The sequence below is a fragment of the Anopheles ziemanni genome, chromosome 3, assembly GCF_943734765.1.
Source record: "Anopheles ziemanni chromosome 3, idAnoZiCoDA_A2_x.2, whole genome shotgun sequence".
NCBI classification, from domain to species: Eukaryota; Metazoa; Arthropoda; class Insecta; order Diptera; family Culicidae; genus Anopheles; species Anopheles ziemanni.
Window position 1 is genome coordinate 60,515,043 of NC_080706.1, and position 22,607 is coordinate 60,537,649.

The 22,607-nt window shown below is 44.5% G+C and overlaps 1 protein-coding gene across 1 annotated transcript; it reads right to left on the reverse strand.

Moving 5' to 3' along the window:
* Positions 1-1,344: 1,344 nt before the first annotated feature.
* On the reverse strand, positions 1,345-22,450 carry LOC131287962 (protein embryonic gonad). Its single transcript, XM_058317057.1, has 2 exons — positions 22,373-22,450; positions 1,345-2,505 (listed from the first exon to the last, which is right to left on the reverse strand). The coding sequence occupies exons 1-2, from the start codon at positions 22,448-22,450 to the stop codon at positions 1,345-1,347; spliced, it is 1,239 nt and encodes a 412-aa protein (XP_058173040.1).
* Between the last annotated feature and the right edge of the window lie 157 nt (positions 22,451-22,607).

Sequence of the window (22,607 nt, forward strand, 5' to 3'; positions counted from 1 at the left end):
CAGCCAACCAGCTCCAACGGATCAGTTGAAATTCAGAGAAACCATTCGTCGCTCCCGCTCCTCCTGATCTTGGTTCCCGTCAACCGAAAGATGTACATCTGAGGTTTCTTTGAGAAAGCTACCTTTGACTCACGCGAAAGACGGACACAATAAATTGTCATTTTGTCGTGCATTCATTCCAGCATTAAAAAAACTCGTCTTCCCAGTGTTATGGCGCTTCACCCCAGACGCTTTTTAAGGAAACTCGATATAAGTAGAACACCTGTAGTAAATTGATGGGGGACATCTTCAGCCTGCACAGCAAAGGCGTGGAATCGCTTCGACCGGTGTGCAGTGCAGTATGAAAGAGATCGATTGTTTTCGAAGGATTTACTTTACGCAATCAATTAACCTGAGGTCCGATCATGGTATCCACATGTTTCACCAGGCCACCCGTAGGAGGCCTAACAACGCAACAACGCAGGATACAGTCCCTTTCCGAAACCGGTCAAAAAACGTTAATATAATTATTTTCTCAGTGTGGCTCCCTTTAACATACAAACGGTATTCAAGGCATAAAAGAAAAGAAAATACATTTTACACATTCAAACAAACAAATTTATTATTTCACTACAAATGCATTTATGTTATAAATAGTTCTTACTTCATAAATGAAAACACAATTTCACTAATCAGCTCACTTCTATGTACATCGTGTTCTTAGATTGTATGGAAGAGAGTATACTTCCGAGAAAGCGAATTAATTTGATTGGAACAAGAAAAAATAGTGTTCCTCCTTTCTAAATAGAATGCACTGGATAATGATGCCTATGGAAATGTGGATTGCATAGCTAAAATTACAATAAAAGATCATCTGCTTTCCAATACTATTGTAGCGTGAATTCTAAAACGGCGATAAATAAGTGATGAAAATAAGATTACGATAACAGCTAATGAGAAATTTGTACACATTCATCTGGCACCGAACCCTTTACAAATCCGCAGGCAGCAGTACACTTGGAGTGAACTTCGACTTCTGGCATCAAATAACGGGATTTTTCAAGAAATATATGGTACGTCACTGGTTTACTCAACGTTCGTTGAAGTACAAACTGGCAAAATTGTCCCTTACTGGCCGCATGCCTAGCCACTGGCTGATTGCTTTAGAATCGATAATTTTTTCTCTCCTTATCTTAATGAGACTTGTGCGTGACGAAATGGATACAACTTCTTTTGCGACGATCACATTTCTACTTTGACTTCGCATAATTTTAGAGTTTGCGAGGAATTCTTGCGGTACGCCAAAGTAATGATTTGCAGCCAACGCTTGCACGCCAAAATACGAATGTCATCTAGCGTAGAGGATCACCCCGAGAGGGCTCTGCTTCGCACGAACGTGGATAGATCCAGAGGAACTGGTTTGGGCGCCAGCGAACTCGACGGTGACAGTTTCCCGGTGGGATCACCCGGATCGACCAGCAGTGGCGATTTAGTGTCTATTCGCAGCGGCGACTCCGAGGACGCCGATCGCGACGATGACTTAGACTTCATGGAAAGGTCGATGGGTTCACTTTGCTCGTCGCGATTGCTATGGCTGGAGGAAAGTATCGCCAGCGGTACAGGCGGCAACGAGAACCCCACTGAGAAGAAGGGAGAGCCGTCGGGCCGCAGGTGGACTCCGGGGAGGTAGGGGGACATTCGCTCAAGAAGGAAGGGACGGTAAGTGTCACCGAGCGATTGGAGTGCTGACGACGCCGGGGGCGTACGGGAAATTTTTGGCGGCAACTTCGACAGGCTGATCTCCGATTTTCCCAGTCCATTCAGGTCCGGGCTGGCATCGAGCAGATGGTCCTTAAAGACGGGCCCGACTCCTCCAATGCTCTCGGCACCGCCTCCTACTCCTCTTCCTCCTCCACCTCCTCCTCCACCTCCTTCACCTCCTCCTCCTCCTCCTCCTCCACCAACACCTTCATCTGGATCTGCGGACGAAGCGCCGGAGTCGCTGGGAGTGCTGGCTCGCTTTAGACCTTTTTTCATTGTTTTGCAGCTGTTATTGTTGTTGTTGTTTATGACGCTGTTATTGTTGTTGTTGTTGTTGTTGTTGTTGCAAAGGTTCGACAGGAAGCTGTTCGACATAAATCCGTTGGAGATCGACAAGCCCGGCGAGCTGGTACTATTATCACTGTTTTCAGTGCCGTTGGTGCTGTTGCTCGTCGCAACGGTGATGCTATTGTTGGTAGCATTGTTGTTGCTCGTAAGATTGTTATTGTTGTTGTTACCGGCGCTCTTCTGCTGTTGTTGTTGCTGCTGCTGTTGCTGTTGCTGCTCTTGTAGCAGGCAGTGAATTTTGAACCAGTTCGATCGTCGACCGTACCGCGATCCACTCTTCGACATTCCAACCACGAGACATTTGCGCAGCCGGCACGCCTTGCAGGCGGTTCGGTTTTTCTTGTTGATGATACACTCGCCGTTGTTTTTGCATTCCGATATCGATGACAAATTGTTGTACGTGCGGCCGAAGAACGACTGGAAGAAGAAACACCAAAGAAATAATGTTAACAAAGTCAGCGTCAGATGAGGGGCAGAGCTGCACATAAAAATGTATGATTATGCGCCATCGGAGTGGCACATGTAAATTTGAGTTTATAGAGCGGTTAATTTACTTTTCCAATCTATATCACCCATTCTCTACATATAATTGAAAACACATAATATTCCATATGTAAATTTCGATTTCAATTTCGAATTCCTATATGAGTAATATGCTTAAGAAAGTGTTTTTGTCGAAAATTATTGTCAATCATTAGGTTATAAGTCTCATACAAAGATGTCTGCCAGGGAAACACCGTGTTGGCCGTATAAACATTGTATCGTCCGTCAAGTTCTGACAAAATCATTAAGTGTTTTTCCACGAAGCATTAATCTTATCTGAACTATTTTATCTCGCTATCCCGCTTCGGTGCAATAGACAAGCGGGTCGTATAGCTTTCAACCGACGCTCGGCAGGTCAGCCGGTCAGTTCGATGCGGGTTTGAGGCACAACTAGCAATCCCGGCTCGCGATGGTTCTCAAGGATTCGTCCTTGCGACGTCCACCGGCAGCATGATAAATCTCCCGGTTGCATTAATCTATCGACTAGATGCACAATCACTTGCGCATTCCACATCGCGATGGTGCACTCTCATCCGCTTATTGAGTGCCACCGAACGGATCGTGCCAATCATCGCCCTGGGGGAGCAGTCACGATCTCCTTGGGAGAGGAAAACAAAAACGGTTTACTGACCACTTCATCAATGTCTTATCAACACTCTGACTACCGGACACGGTACGATCGAAGTAGTCGTTTAGTAAGCATACCACTTGCCCAATATTTTCCCGCCGTTAACTGTCAGGAACCTTCGACCACCTCGTCTCCTCCCAAGTCCCGTATATCAATCGGTTTCGATGTACAATTCGTTTGGTATTGGTGGCATCTCTAATGATCACCTTGGTGAGTCATCTGACTAGCCACTAGTTTTTTCCCTAATTTTACTTCTATTTTGCAGCTTTAAAGTTGGATCCTACCGGGCAATGCGATGTAACCGGTAGGCCGGAGATGATAATTAAGTCCCTGTTTCACCCACACATTGATGTAAATTATTAAAGGGAAGTTTAAAGTAGTATCGAGGCATGTATCACTTCTTTTGTTTGTATGTTGAAATTTAGAAACTGATAAACGTAAATTATTTGAACATAGAATAAACGAAATGTTTTTACTCAAATAAAGAAACTTTACTGTCCTTGAATAAATTGGTTCAGTTCTATTGTTAACTTAACCTTTATTTTTTAATAGAATAAATAACAGTAAAACGGACAGACAAGAGGTACAATATTAGTTCTCTTGGAAGCTACTACACTCTAGCTGAACTAAACGGGCATCTCGACGGCAAGCGATTGACATCGTTAAGATCATCCACATCTTCAGTGAGCAACACAAACGGCTGCAAATGCCCACTTACGGAACTGCAACTTAAATCGACCAAGGCTGTTTGCGTTCACTTCCAGTGTATCGTCATCGAGACACGAGAGGCTGCGATCGTAAATATCAACTAATGATCGCGCTAAAGCCTTAGAATCCGCCTTAGCTCGTATCCGCGCGAACGCGTCCCTTTCACGGTTACGGGGTCTTGTCCGTTTGAAAGTGTAGCAGCGACTCCGGATCAGCTTACGTAGGGGATTCGATAAAGTGTGTTGAACGCTGCCATCAGAATCACAGGTGCCGATGGTGATCATAATGATGCCGATGGGAGTTTGTGTGCTAATCGAGCAACGCTGCTTCCTCTAGCTGCGAGGGCAAATGTAATCCGCAAATCTATCCGTAAATCTGGCTCGCAAAATCACGCTCACTGGCTGCGACGAACCTGGGCTGGGATATAATCTCGTGGCGACCGGTTGATCTTCTCCCACCACCTGCCTGGTAGGCAATATCAAGGACGCGTGGAATTAAATACATTTCAATTCATCTAGAACTCACGGTGGCATTGAAGTGAAGCGCGGTACAGGTTCGTGGCACAGTAAGTGAGTGGTCCTGTGCGGTCTCTACGTCACCATCCGCGTTGCAGATGTGCAGTTGCAGATGCTGCACATTCGAATGGTTCCTGAGGCAAGAGCTACAACAGGGCAAATTCGATTTGCAGGTAGAGCTGTGCCAGGTGCTGAGCACCCGGTCTCTGATTTTGGCGCATCCAGTACCTTCGTTTCAATCCCTGCCGCAATGCCATCCAAACAGAAGATGTAGGCTTCGAGCCATTCTGGCGCTTTGCAGAGGGCATCAATAGCTACATCATCATCCGAATACTTGAGAAGGTGAAGTGTCAAAGATTATGAAGATACAATGCTTCACGAAAGATCAAACAAATAAAACACGATCGCGTATGTGCGCTGTAGATGCTGCTTATGGAAATCTGATGTAGTACTTCTCCGCCGTACCCGGGTACCCGAACCGAGAGTGATTCGAACGGGTATGAGTATCTCGACATCCGTTGGGTATCCATCGCTCGAGAAGATGACGCAAGGATGCCCTGGCCATCAGCCGTTCCGTTTCTGGTGGGAAGCACCTACAGTCGCGTGCTACCAGTACCTAAATTGAGCTCACCTTCAGGCCAGGATACATCGCTTAGTTGCCACTGCTTCACTGGACTGCTTCATTTTACGACTTGGCTCCTCTGTGCGATCCGTTTGCATTCCATCACGAATCATAAATCTAGCAAATTGGCCATAAAACACAACCAACGGAGCGGTTGGTTCCTACTTCTTCGTCGTCTTCATGTGTCGGATTTGGCGGAACACAAGTAATGCCTCCCTGCCAGCTCGCTGGCTCCGGTCAACCAGGCAGGAAGAGAACAGTACCAGGAAAAGTTTGGACACTCCGATTTGATTGCCCTAGCGCTGTTGGGGTGTTTTCGAAGCGTGAGAAATTTTGGGAAACACGTCAACCGCTCGATCGCCCGGGGCATAGAAAAGTCTCTTCCCGTCGGTCAAGTGAGGTAGGCCAAATAGGAAAAAAAAAAATACTGCTCTTCGCGACCGGGGAGGCCGAAAACTGATTGAAACATCAGCTTATTATCATCAGTGTCAGCCACTGGTCGTCGAGCCGTACCGTGGCTTTGACTTTTTGGGCGTCGAGCCAAGAGGAACTCGTCAGCTCTCTTGGGTGACAGTTAGACACTTCGACAGCAACACGATTTCCAACTGCTGCTTGACCACTCGATGATGCCTCAGGATGCGTGCGTCCTGCCTCGTCTCTCCCCCAGCAAAGGAATCCGTGGCACTTGGGAGAAGCTGTTTATTTGTATTTTTGCACCTGCGTACAAACATTTTCAAAGGTAGCGTTGTTCGTACCAGCGGGGAACTGAAGATGCTATCCGGAGGAATGCTCTACCAGCTCTTTTTGTGTGTCCATAGGTTGTGTTTCTCTCTCTTTTTACCCATCAAGTCTGGTATGGCTAGCTGGTATCGTCGCACACCATCGGTAGCGCGGTTAGTGAAAGACGACAGGTCGTATGAAATGACTGGTTTTTTGTGTGAAACAGCTCATTTTCCGATCACAATCAAAGATGATGCGGTCAATGCTGCTTCAATCGATTCCATGGGCAGATTTTGTGGATTTTTCAACAATTCTACATGTTGTTGACTGATGGGCAGGTGGAGGTACAGCACTCGAAAAATTTTGCAGAAAGTGAATGTACCGAAAATGGATTGACCGCTCATCGCTGTCAAGCAAAAACCTTCAACGATTTCGGAATAGTGAACGCAAAATAACCAACGCGTCAGCGTTACTTTCACAGCAATGTAAAGAATCAATAAGGTCCCAAGTTACTAGCACAATTCAAGCAGGTCTCAGGGAAGAATCAGTCTATTTGTTATGCTCATTTTTGAAATTTTCAAAACACTTCTTATTATTTTCTTTTAGTTAGAAATTCTCTATCTTCGATCATAGCTTTTATTAAACCTTTACTGTACGGTTCTGAATATTTAGACCAATCAATCAAAGTCACATTCTTGGATGCGATTTGAACTGATGACCCTACTTTTCAGTTCATTTTGGTTTTTAAGATCAAATCGAAGGCTATAAGATCCATTAAATTAATATATTTTTTTGCTTTTATTTTTTTAATGGTATAATGAATCCGTATCGGAATTCATCCAATCATATCATTTTGGTGTGCTGTCAATCCAATTCTACTGGATGTAAACGAACATCAGGTGGAATATAAACAAATTTCACAGGGTGCGTTGCTGTTTGTTCGTAAACTCGAATAAAGAAAGCAAAGAATGATTTAACAAGGTGGCTAGAAACGGAGGAACTGGGGTTCACAAGAGGTCCGAGAGATCTGCAACATTGATATCCCGCGAACATACTACACATGCTCACCGCCAAATAAGCGATTTCATAGATTAATTTACTCGTGTACACGGACAAAAATAGGTCAATGAGGAAAGATTTACCTAAAAACGATATATTATAATCAGAGTGAATACACAAGAACTTAATAAATATTCACTACTTAAAGGTGTTGATATGGAAGAAAGGTAATGACCGGCATCTTTTAAATCATGTATAGAGGAAGTGAAATACGAAACCGAGCCTTTTTTCGCCCATTTATTATCTGGCACATATCGGCCCAAGATTTTCGGGGGAACAGATTAATTGAAATCCGCATCGAATTGAAGCGTTCCGCTCTGATGAGCACATAAAAGACATCTGGCAACGGCCATGTGCCGAACAAATCGGTTTACCAAATGATAGCATGAGTTGATTTTGAAAAGTTACAGGCAAAGTTGGCGCAGGTGAAGAAAAGAAAATACTATCACAATCTCATTCAAGCTGGAAGAAATCATTCGATAGCGTGTCCTAAAGTCTTCTTTTTATGGCATTTAATCGAATTTCACGCTACATTAACGGCATGGTGCAGGTATCAAAAATCAACTATTTGGTCTTCAGGCCGCGGCGTGCCATTTGCCTAGCCGTGTTTTGGCTTCGTCTATCCTCCGGAACATGGATAATGATCTCGTTCGACAGGTTACTCTAGCGATGCGATAGACCACACCTCGCGTCCCTCAGAGCAATGAAGCGCTGAATGAAAGTGACTGATTCAGAAGATCACCCCAGGCCAAATAAACTAGGCATCAATATTTTCAACAATAAAATGCCTGAACGAATGAAAGTGGTGGTGACAGGTAGAGGAATTCGACCACCAACTGTTCAAAACGACGCTGGTACACGTCCAGTTGACTAGTCTTAGTCGAAGGACCGCGCGTTTGATTGGACTGTTAATATTGACCACGGTTTTCACGACTCCCCGAAGGGTCGGTCAAAGCTGGCCATTATAACACCGCGATGCAACTAACTTTTGCCGCCCGGGGTACTGCGGCTAATGACTAACCTGTGTCGAGTCAGGCTACACGTGCAGATTACCTTGAGAATTGCACATGTTCAGCTCACAGAAGCCGTTTAACAGGAGCTGCAAGGTTTACAACCTCCCGCAAGGGTTTTTAGAATAGAAATGTTACCATAAAGTGGAAACTTTCTTTCGCATCAGGAAAGTTGGTCTTCATGTAAGAAGTTTTCCATTATCGCGTATTGAGGCCTAAATTTTGTCCAAAGCAGTGTAAGTAGACGTAGCTCATGAAGTTAAAAACTTGGAAATTAGGAAATCGAAATGAAAGAACATTTCGCTATTTTATGGTATTCTCTATAACAAGTGACTAAATAATAAAATCTAATTAGTGACATATTAGATTGATCAGCTTTTTTACTCTTGTGTTTTATGTTACACAATAAAGGCAACAGGACGTAAGCGCCCTTAGGCATTTTGAAGATTTTTGTGTTAAAAATTGTTTAATTGTAATAGATAGAAGTATTTGTCTTCTTTTTTCATGTTCAATGCTCTTTTATTAGATAGTAAATGGGAGGCATAAGTGGATACACAGTTTTGGCAAAATTTGGAACTCACGTCGTCAGAGCCTCATTTCAGTGCTGAATCATCAAGTTCGAACCGGTATAGGTGCTACTTAACTATCCTGGTAGCATACTTTGTTCGTTTTTTACATCGTATCATGAACATGATTTCGTTTTTAAAAGTCTCAACCAAGCAGCAGAAAAAACAGCAAACTAAATCCAGCGATGTCAAAGCCGTTCCGTAACAATGTTTGCCATAAAACCCGCTTTAAGTGTGTTGTTTGTGACAGTTTAAGCCAATTCAATTCCCAACGTTCGCGTTCCGTTGAATCGGCGGCAGGGGACACGGATCGAAGTTGATGCATTCGATTAGCGTAATTGGTGCAATTTGCTACAAACTGTGAATCAAACATAATGCCACACGGTGAACGATGCATCGCTGGAACTCGTATCCTTCCCCGATAACGAACAGGTTTTGCATTGCAAGATATCGAAACGGACGTTCGCCAAACGTCCCCATGAGGCGCACGATGATGATGACGATTGCACTTCCATGGCGCGGAAGACCCGACTCGAATTGCAGGTGATTCGGGCTTATTTTCGTTTCCCGATGCCCAATCGGTGGGAAAACAGATCTCGCCGAAGATAAAATTCGCACTTGTGCACCATGCCCCGAGGAAGGGAGGGGGGACCTACTCCTCGCCTTTACCAGCATTGAGATCACTGTGGTCGTGGTCGACCCGAAGAGTCGCCAAGCAACGAATGAATACGGACAGGGCTCGCGAAACTGGGAAGTGCGACACAGAAGCATTAGCATGAGGCAGCACAATTAAGCAGCATGATTTTGGTTTTCCGGCGTTCTCCCCTGCCAACTCTTTCCTCCCTTGCCTACCATGTTGCACAGTGCAGATCTCATTTAGTCGTGGAGCATCTCCCTCCCGGCGGACTCCGGGCGGCCCATTTCGGTGAATGAGAATCGGTTTTTAAGAGTGCTCTCAATTGGATCGTAAAAATTTCAATTTCAGCATCCGTCTGCCATGGGGATCCATTCGGGCGCGATGTCTTTGCCGATTCTCCCTCTTTGACTTGACTTTTTTTTACTTTTGGGCGATCGTCTTTTGAATCGGATTGGTACTGCGCGCGGACCCTCATCACACCGCGTGCTCTCTTGATCCCGAACTTAAATTTATTCAACGAACGCAAACTTCTTTGTCCACCGAAGGGTCTCAGTCAACGTTGGTTTCCTTGGTTCACGTGTATTTTTTTTATACAGCTGTAGTGTTTTCTGTTATTTCAAACGTATCCGTTCACCCGCTTCGGATCCGTTGGAACGGCCATTCCGAGTGATGATGCGGTGGGCACTAATTTTCGATAATCTTTAAGCTTAATGGTGGCTCGTAAAATTTAAAATGCCACACAGGCGATAAGCGAAGGTCAGCTTGAGCGTCCCGATAAGTGAAGCGTCCGGCGGTCGATGCCAAGATTGTAAAATGGGTGAAAGGAAAAGGGCTACCTTCCTTTCTCGTTCCGGCGGTGCTGGCAGGAACGAGGTTAACCGTCGGGTGGTGTAAAGTAAAATCAGGTGAAAAGCAATACTAGCATGGAGATAATTGCAACAGTTTTAAATAGAGCAAATATTTTTAAATTTTGGCTCTCAATACAATTTTTCCTACAAAATCAATTTGAAAACATTACATTCATTGTTTGCTCTAAGGCGTCGTCTTTTAATTATTATAGTAGAGTAGAATTGTTTGTGTAAAGTCAAATCAATTAAATCATTAAATTGCCGTTCCTTTCGAAACCTGAGACCCTGAGAACCAAGCACAGCTTCGGACATCAAGTAGGCCGATCCGTAGCAGTGGCCCCGGTTAGCCCCAGCTTAACGCGACCTGGTGATCGACCGTATGTCAGCCCGGTTGCACTCCTTGCAAAATCCGGTACTGTCACAGGGCGGTGAATCCCATAAAGCGCATAAGGCTTGTTAACTAGACTATTAATTTAAAAGCGAAATCGTATATCGTTAAGGAGTAGCAGAGAAGGAAAGTTAAACGAAAAAAGTTAAAACATTCGCCCGTGACCAGAGCAGCGGCGCATCTTCGGACGTTCTGCACCGGTGCACCGGTCCTGTAGACGATTACGAACAATTATCTTTCTGTCTAGTGTTGTGTAGTGAGCAGATGAGCTACCTGAGCCGCTCTGCTCACCTCACTGAGCAGAGAGCTACCTCTCTGAAACAAAAACTGAGGTGGCTCACCAACTGAGCTTGCTCACCTACTGAGGTGGCTCACCTACTGAGGTGGCTCACCTACTGAGGTGGCTCACCTACTGAGGTGGCTCACCTACTGGTGGCTCATCAAACTCAGTTGTGCGGTGGCTCAGTAAACTCAGTTGTGCTGGTGGCTCAGCAAACTCAATTGTGCGGTGGCTCATCAAACTCAATTGTACTGGTGGCTCTTCAAACTCATTTGTACCGGTGGCTCAGTAAACACAGTATGTTTTATGTCCATGAACCGACAGTTGAGTAACATTGTAAAACTGATAAGCCTGCAAACGGCCTGCAAAAAATAACGGGTCCAATAGACCCGTGCACAATCACACATACGCGCATGCAATCCGTGCAAGTGCGACAAAGAGAATAAAAGCAAAAGAAAGAACATAACCCAAACGCGCCGCGATATCCGCACCTCGCTCAGAGCAAACAGCCTGCAAAAACGAAGGACGAGACAAGAAGTAGGGCACGAAGGGGAAAATCGTACCCTTCCACTTTGCCTAAGACCGTATGTCGCTATCTCTTTCACTGGCGGACCGACACCGGTGGACCGACGCCGGCGGACTGACACCGGCGGACCGACACTGGCGGACCGACACTGGCGGACCGACACCGGTGGACCGACACCGGCGGACTGACACTGGCGGACCGACACCGGTGGACCGACACTGGCGGACCGACACGACTCATAGATTTGTCAGTCCCAAGGGACCGACGTGACGTGAACGAAAACTTCACCCAACGGAAACGGTCAGTCCCCAGGGACTGACATGGCGGTTAACGTGTTACCAACCGCATTAAACGAACATGTTTGACCATCTAACTTATCAGTTTTACAATGTTACTCAACTGTCGGTTCATGGACATAAAACATACTGTGTTTACTGAGCCACCGGTACAAATGAGTTTGAAGAGCCACCAGTACAATTGAGTTTGCTGAGCCACCAGCACAACTGAGTTTACTGAGCCACCGCACAACTGAGTTTGATGAGCCACCAGCACAACTGAGTTTACTGAGCCACCGCACAACTGAGTTTGATGAGCCACCAGTAGGTGAGCCACCTCAGTAGGTGAGCCACCTCAGTAGGTGAGCCACCTCAGTAGGTGAGCCACCTCAGTAGGTGAGCAAGCTCAGTTGGTGAGCCACCTCAGTAGGTGAGCCACCTCAGTAGGTGAGCAAGCTCAGTTGGTGAGCCACCTCAGCAGGTGAGCCACCTCAGTAACAACAGCTCAGCTCAGTAGCAAGCTGAGCAGCTGAGCTAGGTGGCTCGCTCTGCTCATCTAATTGAGCGAGCAGGCTCTGCTCTGCTCAATGAAAAGAGCTACTTGACACAACACTATTTCTGTCAACAGGCACGAATAAGAGAGCTCGCGGACGAAGTCAACCTGCCTCGCAAATAGTGCGCATCTTCCACGAGGACACATTCGAGTGAACTTGGCGAAAGGCCATTGTAAAATAGGCCGAACGTCGGATGAGTATGGTAGAAAAAAGAAGCGGTACCTTACCGACGCCGTCCCACGGAAGACGATTCGATCATACAGTGTACCACAGTGCGACCTGTATCGGGCGCTCTATGCGCGCGATGCGAACAGCAAAGCAGATCAATTAAATTAAGAGTTTCTTTTATTGCCCTTCGACTGCAGTCAGGTCTGCGTGAAGTTAGTTCGCAGACGCACCGAACAGGAAGGTTACATGTGCAATAAAACTGGTATAATCGATAAAATTAAAAACAGTACCGCAACGTTGTGCCTCATAGGTTCCGATCGCTCCGGCGAGAGGAACCTACGCGCTCCTAGGGGATGGAACAAACGATCGTTAGTTGCTGGTGAACGATTTTTAGTGCAGCTACCCTACCTGTTCACAGGCCGTCGTGTGGACGCATTTCCCGTTGGCTTCGGTCAACTAAGTTACTCTTATTTGCGAGTACACAACTCCTGCAGCGAGGACTCCCTGCACTGGTTACACTTCTGCACAAGCGCACCCAGACCTGACCACCATTGATTGGTTTTATTTGTCCCAGTGATCATGCATAAAATCCCAAAGGTAAGTACACATTTTACGGCACAATAAAAAATTATTTATAAACATCCATTCCCTACCGCTGATTAGCTGGCGGGCGGTTCTGTCCCAAAACTAGATAACTGGCTCTAACTAGCCCCACCATGGAGGCGAGTGACCGGCCTAGGAAAAGTGTAAATGTGTGCTTCAAAACACATTGTAATACCGTTCGACGCATATAAGGTATGGATGGAACCTGACCGATCCTCGCTTCAGCACTGAATTGACCGAAGCAGGCGTGATTTATGGCCTGTCACGGACACGAACACGGTCCAGAGCCTTACAGGTATGGCTTCATCTCGCTGGGGGCTGCAATCCCGCTTTCTGTTCGCACCCGGACAAAGAAGTTCGCGCAAAGGTTAATTGACCCAGCGTCTCCAAGGCGCTGACACTTGTTGTGCAAATGCTCACTAACGCACCTCCCGATGCATCCGTATTTGTTGGTAATTTTTGTAACGATTGCAGCTGCAACGTTTCTCCAACAACCTCGGTACATTCAAGTATCTATGTGTGTGTATATAAAAACCGAAATGGCATCATGTAATTTACGAGTTGGTAAACAAAGGTTATTAAGCAACTTTTTATATCTTTTGCACTTTCTAAATCAACTTATTCAACAAATTAACTCGATGTGTACACGTTCCCAACGCATTTATTTTTAATGGTTGGGAAATAAATGGTTAAGCAGAGTTAGCATTTTTATAAAACTTTTTTCGCCCAAATAATATGCTCCGGAAATAAAGGGTTAAGGGCTGTTTCTCAAAGAATTTACACCAAACACAAAGCATTTCCCAGTATCAATCTATTTTTCTACAAAAAAGTACTGGAAGTATGGAACATAGCATCAATATCTTATGTCGACGAAGAGATTCAAAAGCACACTGAGCAACATCCGTACGACTGAACTACGTCGCAGAGCCTATCTCTGACACGATCTTTAATCGGTAAACTACGCTTAGCCGTTGGGTTTGGCCGTAAGTGATGATACACCTATGGCCAGGGATCCATGTGTTGTGATCCACTTTCATCCTATCGCGCCCCGATATCAGCTATCAATTTGTTTAAACAAGAGTGCGAACAACTTCTTTGCCGATTGATTTACGCCGCAGGGCCGGGCGGCAGCTGTGCACAATTTATCCTCGTTAAGTGCACCAGATAACACCACCAGATCTCGCAGGACGTCGAGTAGCTTGACACTAGACCAAGAGAGTGCTACGCTGCAGGTGGGAAGCTGAAGTCGTTCCATTAGCATTTCTCAGCGGTACTCCACACAACGGCGACGCGCCTTTTCCTGCGATCGTTCAGCCGACGATTATGCTTTGGTACTGTCTTCTCGTGCTCCGGCACGCAAACATCTGTGGCAGTAGCTTTAGCATAGCTGATGACCAGGGTGCCTAGGAAATCCGTGTGCGTTGTAGCATACATTATGTACCTGTTGCAGATTACAACTGAACGATAGTGTTAAAAGATATTAATTTATTATTCAATTAACTGTTTCGCCGCCAACGATCGTGAGCCCACAGACCCACGTTAGTTCCCGTTTGTCAGCGTGTGTGCTTTGAAATTGCTTCGCTCCATAGAATTGCTCGAACAACCGTCGAATGCGAATGACTTTCAGTTTCATCTGAAGTATGAGGTGGGGTCGCACCGTAACTGTTCTACGTAGAATTTGTTGATACAACACAAACACCACCTTAAACACAGCTGGTACAAATACTGGATAGTATGAGTTCAATTGTAGACAATCAATGTACTAGTTTTAAATAATTCTTTTTATTGGTGTATATAGCAAGTATTTTTAAAGTTTGGCGCTATTATTTATATCGTTTATTCTACTTATATAAAATAATTTTATCATATTTGCGCAATTATTTCAACTGAAAGAGCTAACTCGTTACTCGTCAAATTGTAATGGTTTTCTAAGGTTCTCTTGAATGGCACATTAGGAATAACTGAACATTGCACTGCAATAATAAAAAAACTAAAATTCACCAAGCCCTCTTGAGTCCGTAATATATGCCTGTTTTTTGTGGAACCTCAATGAAAATTGGTTGCTTATTTGGTCGCTTAGATTTTGCTTTAATTGCAGTTTGTATTAACTTTTACTTTTGCAAAATACTTACAGTTATATGTATATAGCGCGATTTCTAAAAATGGTTTATGAAATGTTCGTGACTACAATGTATTCGCATCGTTTCTTTTCAACTAGATCTTCGTTACGCATCGTTAATCTGAAACAATTATAATTAGCTACCTCACGAGGTTACCTATGTTTGTATTGGCAATCCCCAGTTGCCGTTTGCACTTTAGGGGTTCAGTTGTCCGGAGCGGCATGCTAATGCCCGGTGACTCAAACCCACGGAAACGGTTGCCATAACTTTCGTTGCAATAGCTCCCAAACGTTTGCACAAGTATCTAACCTTCACTATGTGCGTAAACCAGTTCCAATGAGTACCGGCGTTGGATTGGCAAGTGCCATGAAGAGTCATATACTTTTACTCTTACTACAAGCACACTCATCACAAATAGAGCCGGCGAAGCTGTTTGAAACCCACCGGGATGCGTATTCCTAGGCTCATCGCACCGTGCACACTCGTGCACCTCCACATGCACAGCGCGATGATTAATGAGATTTGGTCTTCGTCTAATTTAATTTGTAGCTTCGTGCCGATCGCCAATCCTCCTCTTTTGCACCTCCCAGTTCGATGAAAAGTGCTCACTGCTCAATTGATGCACACGGGTGGAAGAAATTTGAAGATTGTATTAACCTAAATTTTGATAAATTACAGATGCTTTTATTTTTCATCTAAAAACTGAAGCAAATGCAATTTCAATCGCACTCGGCTGGCTGGCATATACCGTCCCACGGAGCCAACACATAAGAGAGCGTTTTCCTTTCGGGTTAGACCATTTCAAGGGCTTTGGAAAGCGATGCTCTTGCCCCAGGAAGCTCGAGCTACAGCAGACAGCCCCATGGCGAGGGCTTAATAAAGCTCTGGCGGGCATGGAATTTGGTGCGCAGTCGATGAGGAAAGCTAAAAAGTCGGTAGCTATTGCTTCCAGCGCGATCATTCATCCAACCGGATTGGATCATCACAGGTAGCTCATGTTGCGACACTTTCCTGCAGCGCCTACAGCCACCGAAAATCAAACATAATCGTGTTCCAAACTCATTTTTGATGCCTAGAGTACATACTTACTAAATGGAACGCTTTTTACACACACACATGTACACACACACACATACACACATACGCAAACACATATTGGAGCCCGTCAAATGTAGCTAAATCAGCGTGGTAACTGTGGAACAATGCCGGGTGGTGGTGAGTTGGTCAATTTTACACGCAGAACACGCAGTAGAAACTGCAATCAAAAGTGAAATTAACGTTAACCTCATCAATAATGATCATTACTCTAATTTTACCCATTATTCAACAATTACCGATACGATTCGGTTGAGCTGGGCCGAGAGCGAAACTGGCGCTCTCTCCAGGCATAAGACGGGTTTATTGGTGCATCCGGTGGCGTCCAAATTGTATCAGTTTGAATTGTTCCAATCCCCCGGCCAGTGTTCGACGCCGCGCAGTGCGTGCAGCTGTAGCAGCAGTGGCATGAAATTGGTGATCCAGAATATTTTTGCGAACCGAAGCCGGATCCCGCTGCAAAGCTGTTTTTCGACCGGCCTGTAGACGGGAAGCGCGCGTCTCGTGAAATTTAAATACCGTCGACAACGGAGGCAATTTTCTATTTCTCGGATATACTGTTACGGTTCATTTTCCCATAAACCTAGCTATTCCGTTTACAATATTTCCTGGTGTATGCAAGTTACGGTAGCATTGTTTATCTGTTCTGCTCGAGTCTGCTTTCTATAATTTTCACCCAACCTGCATTATTAAACAACTGTTAGTTATAATCATTATTTGTCAGTTGCTATTCATTTGAAGAAAATACCATCAAACTCAAAGATGAAAACCAACGTGTAGTAAAGCGATAGGAATGCGCTACTTTTTAAACATTAGTAACAAAGGATTTTGACAAATTTACCATCAAAAGTCTTCAAAATTACCATTTATTTCAATTAGTAAAAATTAGTGTCCTTGAGTTTTTTTACTTTAACAATTAAGTTTACGCGGTAATCACACCTCAAAAGTTACTTGATTATTTATGTTGACGGCGTTCTAATTTGAAATAAATGAAATCCATCAAGAAGGATCCGTTTGGCTATCAAAACTGCAAAACGTGTTTAATGAAACTGTTTAAATAGACCTTCGGAAACAATGGGGACGGATGTTGTGTAACGTTGAATGCGATTTATTTCTCGGCAACCCTCGGAGCTGCCCCAGCTTTAAGCAATGTCATAAAAACATACTAACCTTTTCAAATCAGAACACTTGCATCGAACGACCGACGTCGCCGCGAAGATCACCATCATCATCGCAAGCATACCAGATCGGTAAATCAGCTCAAGAGCAAGGTTCTCACGTCAATTTGCGATCGAATTGAAGTACTAAATCGACACAACAACCGATCGTCAGCGACGGAAATAGACAAGGTAGTCGGATGGGAGGAAAGACGAGCTACCAACGCGGCAAGCAGACGTACGGTTTGACTTCGGTACGCCGTGATTTGACTTCGGTACACCCTCTGTCCCTCACCTTATTCCGACCGAAAGACAACCCGTATATACATGCAGTGATCGACCAAACAAGATCACGAAAGCCACTCATTTCCTCTTCAGCGTTTCAAGAGCCTTTGACTCAATTCTCCACCTGCGCTATAGCGATGCCCTCTATAGCCGAGGCTTCAAGTGGAGAGCGCCTAACGAATGGTCGATCCAACGCGCGATCGCACGAAAGATCACCAGATTCGACATGGTAGTCGCAGTTGTGGGACTTTAATCGCGCATCAAACTTCATTCAAAACGAGATCGATCGATCAGTGAGCAATCATAGGGAGATCGACGGTGTGTTGCCTAGATTGGTACACGGTTTCTCCATGGATCCACTCACGGACATCACCATCGTCATCGTCCTCACCGTAATCACAATCATCATCAAAATCAACTACACCTTTGTCATCGTCTCAAGGTTTGAACGAACCGCTTCCAGTCAATTACTTCCTGGTTTTGGTTGAAATCAAACATTTGTCAACATCTTGTCGAGTTATCTAGAGTGACATTTACCTCTAATTGTCTGAGTAGTGTGAAATTTCTAATCCCTTTGTTGAGTTAAGACATATCTTTCCTCTCTGCTACCTCATTTAAATTGATTAGCAATCGGCTAGATATTTATCTAACAATCAGTTTTGTCTTCTTTTTGAAATATAGAAATATGTTCAATCAATCAATCAATGATTACTTTACTTTGAAATACTATTTCTAATCGATGACTGTTTACTAGTTCAAATAAAAGAAAAGATGTTGTGGATTTTATAGGCCTGTCGTACTCTAGTTTTTTATTCGATGTTTATGTTTTTCGTGTTTTCGAATACACTCAATAAAATGGAATCTCCCAACGATTTAGTTTTGTATACTTACAACTAGGAAAAAAGAACGTAGGGCTCCAAATACCTTCAAACCACTGCTGTTAGTTCAATTACTCAACCAGATCCAACAAGTATCCATCCCGGAATGCATGTAGCGACATTGTATGACAATTAGCCGAAAAGCAAGGATAGACCACTTATGCAGAACTCTTCGTGGATTGTTAGCTATTATCCCCACGTTTCTTCTCTCACTTCTATCATTGTAACGGTGTATTTGGTTGATCATTAATCTCAAAGTCGAACGGAAAACGATAATTATGACTGTAAGCCAAAGCAAACATCATCTTCACAGCTCAAAATGAACTGCCGGCAAAAGAAGTACCTCAAGCCAATGCGGTAGCCTTCCGATTAGTTAATTTGATGATCTACCGCTTTGTGTACCAACGGTGGGGAAACTATAGGTGCTCGTCAATCACTCCTCAAAAAAGAAAAAAAAATGCACAGCCTGCAATGCTACCGTTGTTCATTTGCTGTAACGATCCCCGTCAAGGTCCGGATAGTCAAACGGTTCATGTCTAATTAGGAGCACTCGGTGAGCTTCAAACTTTTGATGTGCATTCCTGGGGTCCTCAAACAAAGTAATGTTTTGGATAAAATCGTTTGTGATTCTTGATTTTGTAGATGTTTTACTTAATTTTTGCACACCTTTAATTAGAACATATGAACCCGTAGGAATTAGTACAAGTAAGCTTGTTCATCTACTTTCTATTTTGTACCAAGTCAGCTTATTGTAGGATATATGTCCGGGCCCATCCCAACCGATCAATCGGTAGGGCCGCTCCATTTAATGACCAGCCTGTTCACACAAATTTGGTCAATACTATAAAAAAAAACCGGCGGGTCAGTATGCTGCGTCACGCCACCATTGCGGAAACTTAAGTACGCCCCGCTACCGCCCGAGGAGCAAACCGGCTTACCGCGACCCGTTTTTGCCATCCACCGGCTCGACGGTCCACTCCTCTGGCACGGTGAACTTCTTGCACGGTCGTCTTCCCGTCGTCGACAGCCGCGTGGTCAAAGAGTAATTTGTTCGACCATAAATTGGATCAAAAACATCATCAATCAAACAGTTTCGGGGCAGTAACGCGGTTTCACAGCGAGTTCACACTAGTGCCTATGCAAATCGGTGCCACACAGGGACGCCAATTTCGGAGGTCTCTTGCTGGTGTGTATAATTTTACGAGTCCACCAATCGTCGCTTCGTTCGGATGCCGCAGCTATATTGGTCAAATCACGGTGTTTTTTGTGTTGTTCCTTCGGCAATACTGACCACCTCGGTGCAGAAGGTGACCGTTGGTGTTTACCTTGAGACGATACTTTGGTTCCTTGAAGGTTACGCTGGACGTGTGTGCACGGTCAGCTTGTGCCGCAACTCTTAAAACTCCTCAAGCGGCGCTGCTTAAAAAATTAGGGAAGCGCCACAAGTGGTGTTCGATCGGCTAAATCAGATCGGACATATCACCACCACCTGTGTCCGAATTGCTGTCTAATTGAGCAATTACGCTACTGTCTGGATAATGAAGGGTTCGACGCTGTCAGCAACCGGAATGGCGGAAGCCATTGGGTACTAACTGAAGCTGTTCTTAATGCAACAAGAACTCTCCTGATCTCTCAAATTCAATTGCTACACTTTGAGTGGGGTAAGCAACACACGTTTGTTTATATCCGCATAGAGCGTACATTTTGATGGTCACCTCCTTATTGTGCTGATGTGAATGCTGAGGTTTATCGATTTATCGATTCATGGGGATATCGCAACGTAGCTGACTTTCAAGGGGAAGTTAAAAATGGTAGACGCCTAACGACGCACCTACAAAATACTGCCTTAAACTTTTCGTGTGTAGAAGATGGCTTCAAGATTCCGAGAGTATGAAGTCCTGCATGTAATATTATAACTGCACAAAAAAAACAGTAAAATTTAATTAAACACTTTCATGACTCAGTACTGACTGCATGATGCATAAATGAAGCCATTTCATTGAATGCCGTGCTTGATCTTGGCCACGATCAGGGTGAACAAAATGAACCGCTGTGAACCGAACTATTTGCGCGACCTGAAGACAAAGGTGGAGCATGAAGAGCAGAAACGGAAATCATACTTACCGTCGCATTTCAACGTCCAGCGTCACACGGTAACCACCGTTCCAAAATATCACGGAAAGCTACGGCAACCGGACACAGGATGGGCCTACGATGGATCCAAATGGCGATTGGAACATACCGGCCTCACAGTATCGCGGGCTGGCACACTAGACCCGTAACCAGCATCACGTGAAAGTCTTCCATAACTATAAAATTATTTCACCTTCGGTGCGGCTCACACGGCCAGGGGCCCTAGCGGCCGGAACGAGGTCTCTCTAATGATTGTTCATAAAAAGTGATGGCATTATTATTATTAAACTGGCACGTTTCGGGAAGCAGTGGATGTTGACCCACGGTGGACCAACTTCTTCAGTTTTTGGGCTTGCCTGCTACCTCTTGTCGACTTTCTTGCAGAGCCACAGGATACCCCGTGTTGATATGGTGTCGATATGAAGGCTCTCTTTAAAAGTTTATTAAATTATCGAAAGGCGGGTGCATTGGACAAAGCGTTGCCATTTGCCGTTACTTGTACCTATATTTGTCGCCATGCACCGTGCGCTATAATTTGGTAACATATTGATCGAAATATTGTTTGGTTTACTCGACACTGTTTGTTAAGAGCACTGGCTTTTTCGCATCTTACCGGTGAGGTGCTGTTTGCTTCTTTCTTGTTTAAGGTTATCTGTGGCGATCGATTCCTTTTTGTGGTAATGTTTCCTGTCACATCTGTCGGTATATAGTGTGCTAGTGGAAACTCGATCATTTCCACCTCTTGTTGTCGAGACAGTCACCTAAAAAAACAAAAACATATCACCACGACCCGGTTTTCGATTCTCACCATTGCTTTTGCTCAAAATCATCTTTATGCTGATTATCGGGAGCAGCCATGACCTGAGTGTTCCAACTACCTGATCGCACCCGACGATGATGACGACGATGATCGACCTGCGCCAGGCCTCGAGCGTCTCGCCAATCACCACCCATATCCCCAGTCGGTCGGGACGCTCTGGAAGGTGCGTCACAGAAAGGTGAAAAGGGTGGCACCTCCGGGAGGAAGTGCTGGATGGATACCCCAAATAGTGGACCCACCATTTAGTGGCAAAGGTTTCGCAGCGAAGGTGCTCGAACCCGACGAACCGTGCCATAAAAAGGTTATAAATCCTTATAAAGTTATATTTTCGAGTAAACATAAAAATTTATAACTTTATTACGAGATTTGCGCTTCGGTCGCGGCCTTTCCGTGGTTTGCCAACATCCCTGCTTGCACACTCCCCTGAAACGTTCTGCGAGGCGTTCCGGTCGCTGCGCAATTTTTCCGCGCGCGATTTCAGATGCAATTCACGCGATCGCCCGATTCGCCCAGCAGAGAGGGTTTAAAGAAAATTTGGATCTTGACGAGACATATTTGGGAATGCAGTTTTATTTCGGGAGTTTTGTTTTGTTAACTTTTTTATACCGACGCGCAGGGCCTGTTTTTACGACGCCCCATACACGTGATTGAACCAATTTCGGGGATTGATTATACGTGGTGCAGCTTGAACCATGCCTCGCTCATCATACCAGGACGATAGTACAGGCCGATGTTTATCGGATTTTATCGCCCTCCTCGCCAGCTGATTGATGTTGCCGGTGGTGTTAAGAAGGAAAGTGAAGAACTAAGGAATGGTTTCGAAACGGTCGATAATTGCCCACCGACTAAGATTAAGGTGATTGTAATTTTGATTTGGTTCATCGTTTACCAAAACGCCCCTTACAAAAGTTGTGCAGCGGAATGGTAGCGGTGTAGCCGTAGCTAAGTAAACATGAAAGGTTTTTTCAATGTTCGAAAATCATGCATCAACAGGTGCATCGGAAAGAATTTTTTTCCACAAAGTTTGTATAATAACGCGAAGACGTATATGTTGCTTGTAGGAAAAAGTTTGATGAAAAATGCCCACATTACATTTCTTTGCAATAAATAATAAAAGGAATTGTTGATTTTTTTTTTAATAATTACCTTGCATCCTTCACAGGTAAAAGCTCCAAAATGAAAACCTGCCGCTGGTTCCCCGCATACTTTACATTGTTGATTCATCTATGGGAAACAAAAATAAAATAAATTTGAGTTGTTGATTTCATAAGTATTTCCAATCAGTATTGAAGACAATATATTGCGGGCAAATATAAAACTACGCATTGGATGTAGCAAATTGCAAGCTACTAAAGGTGTTTTGGATAACTTATGATAAATA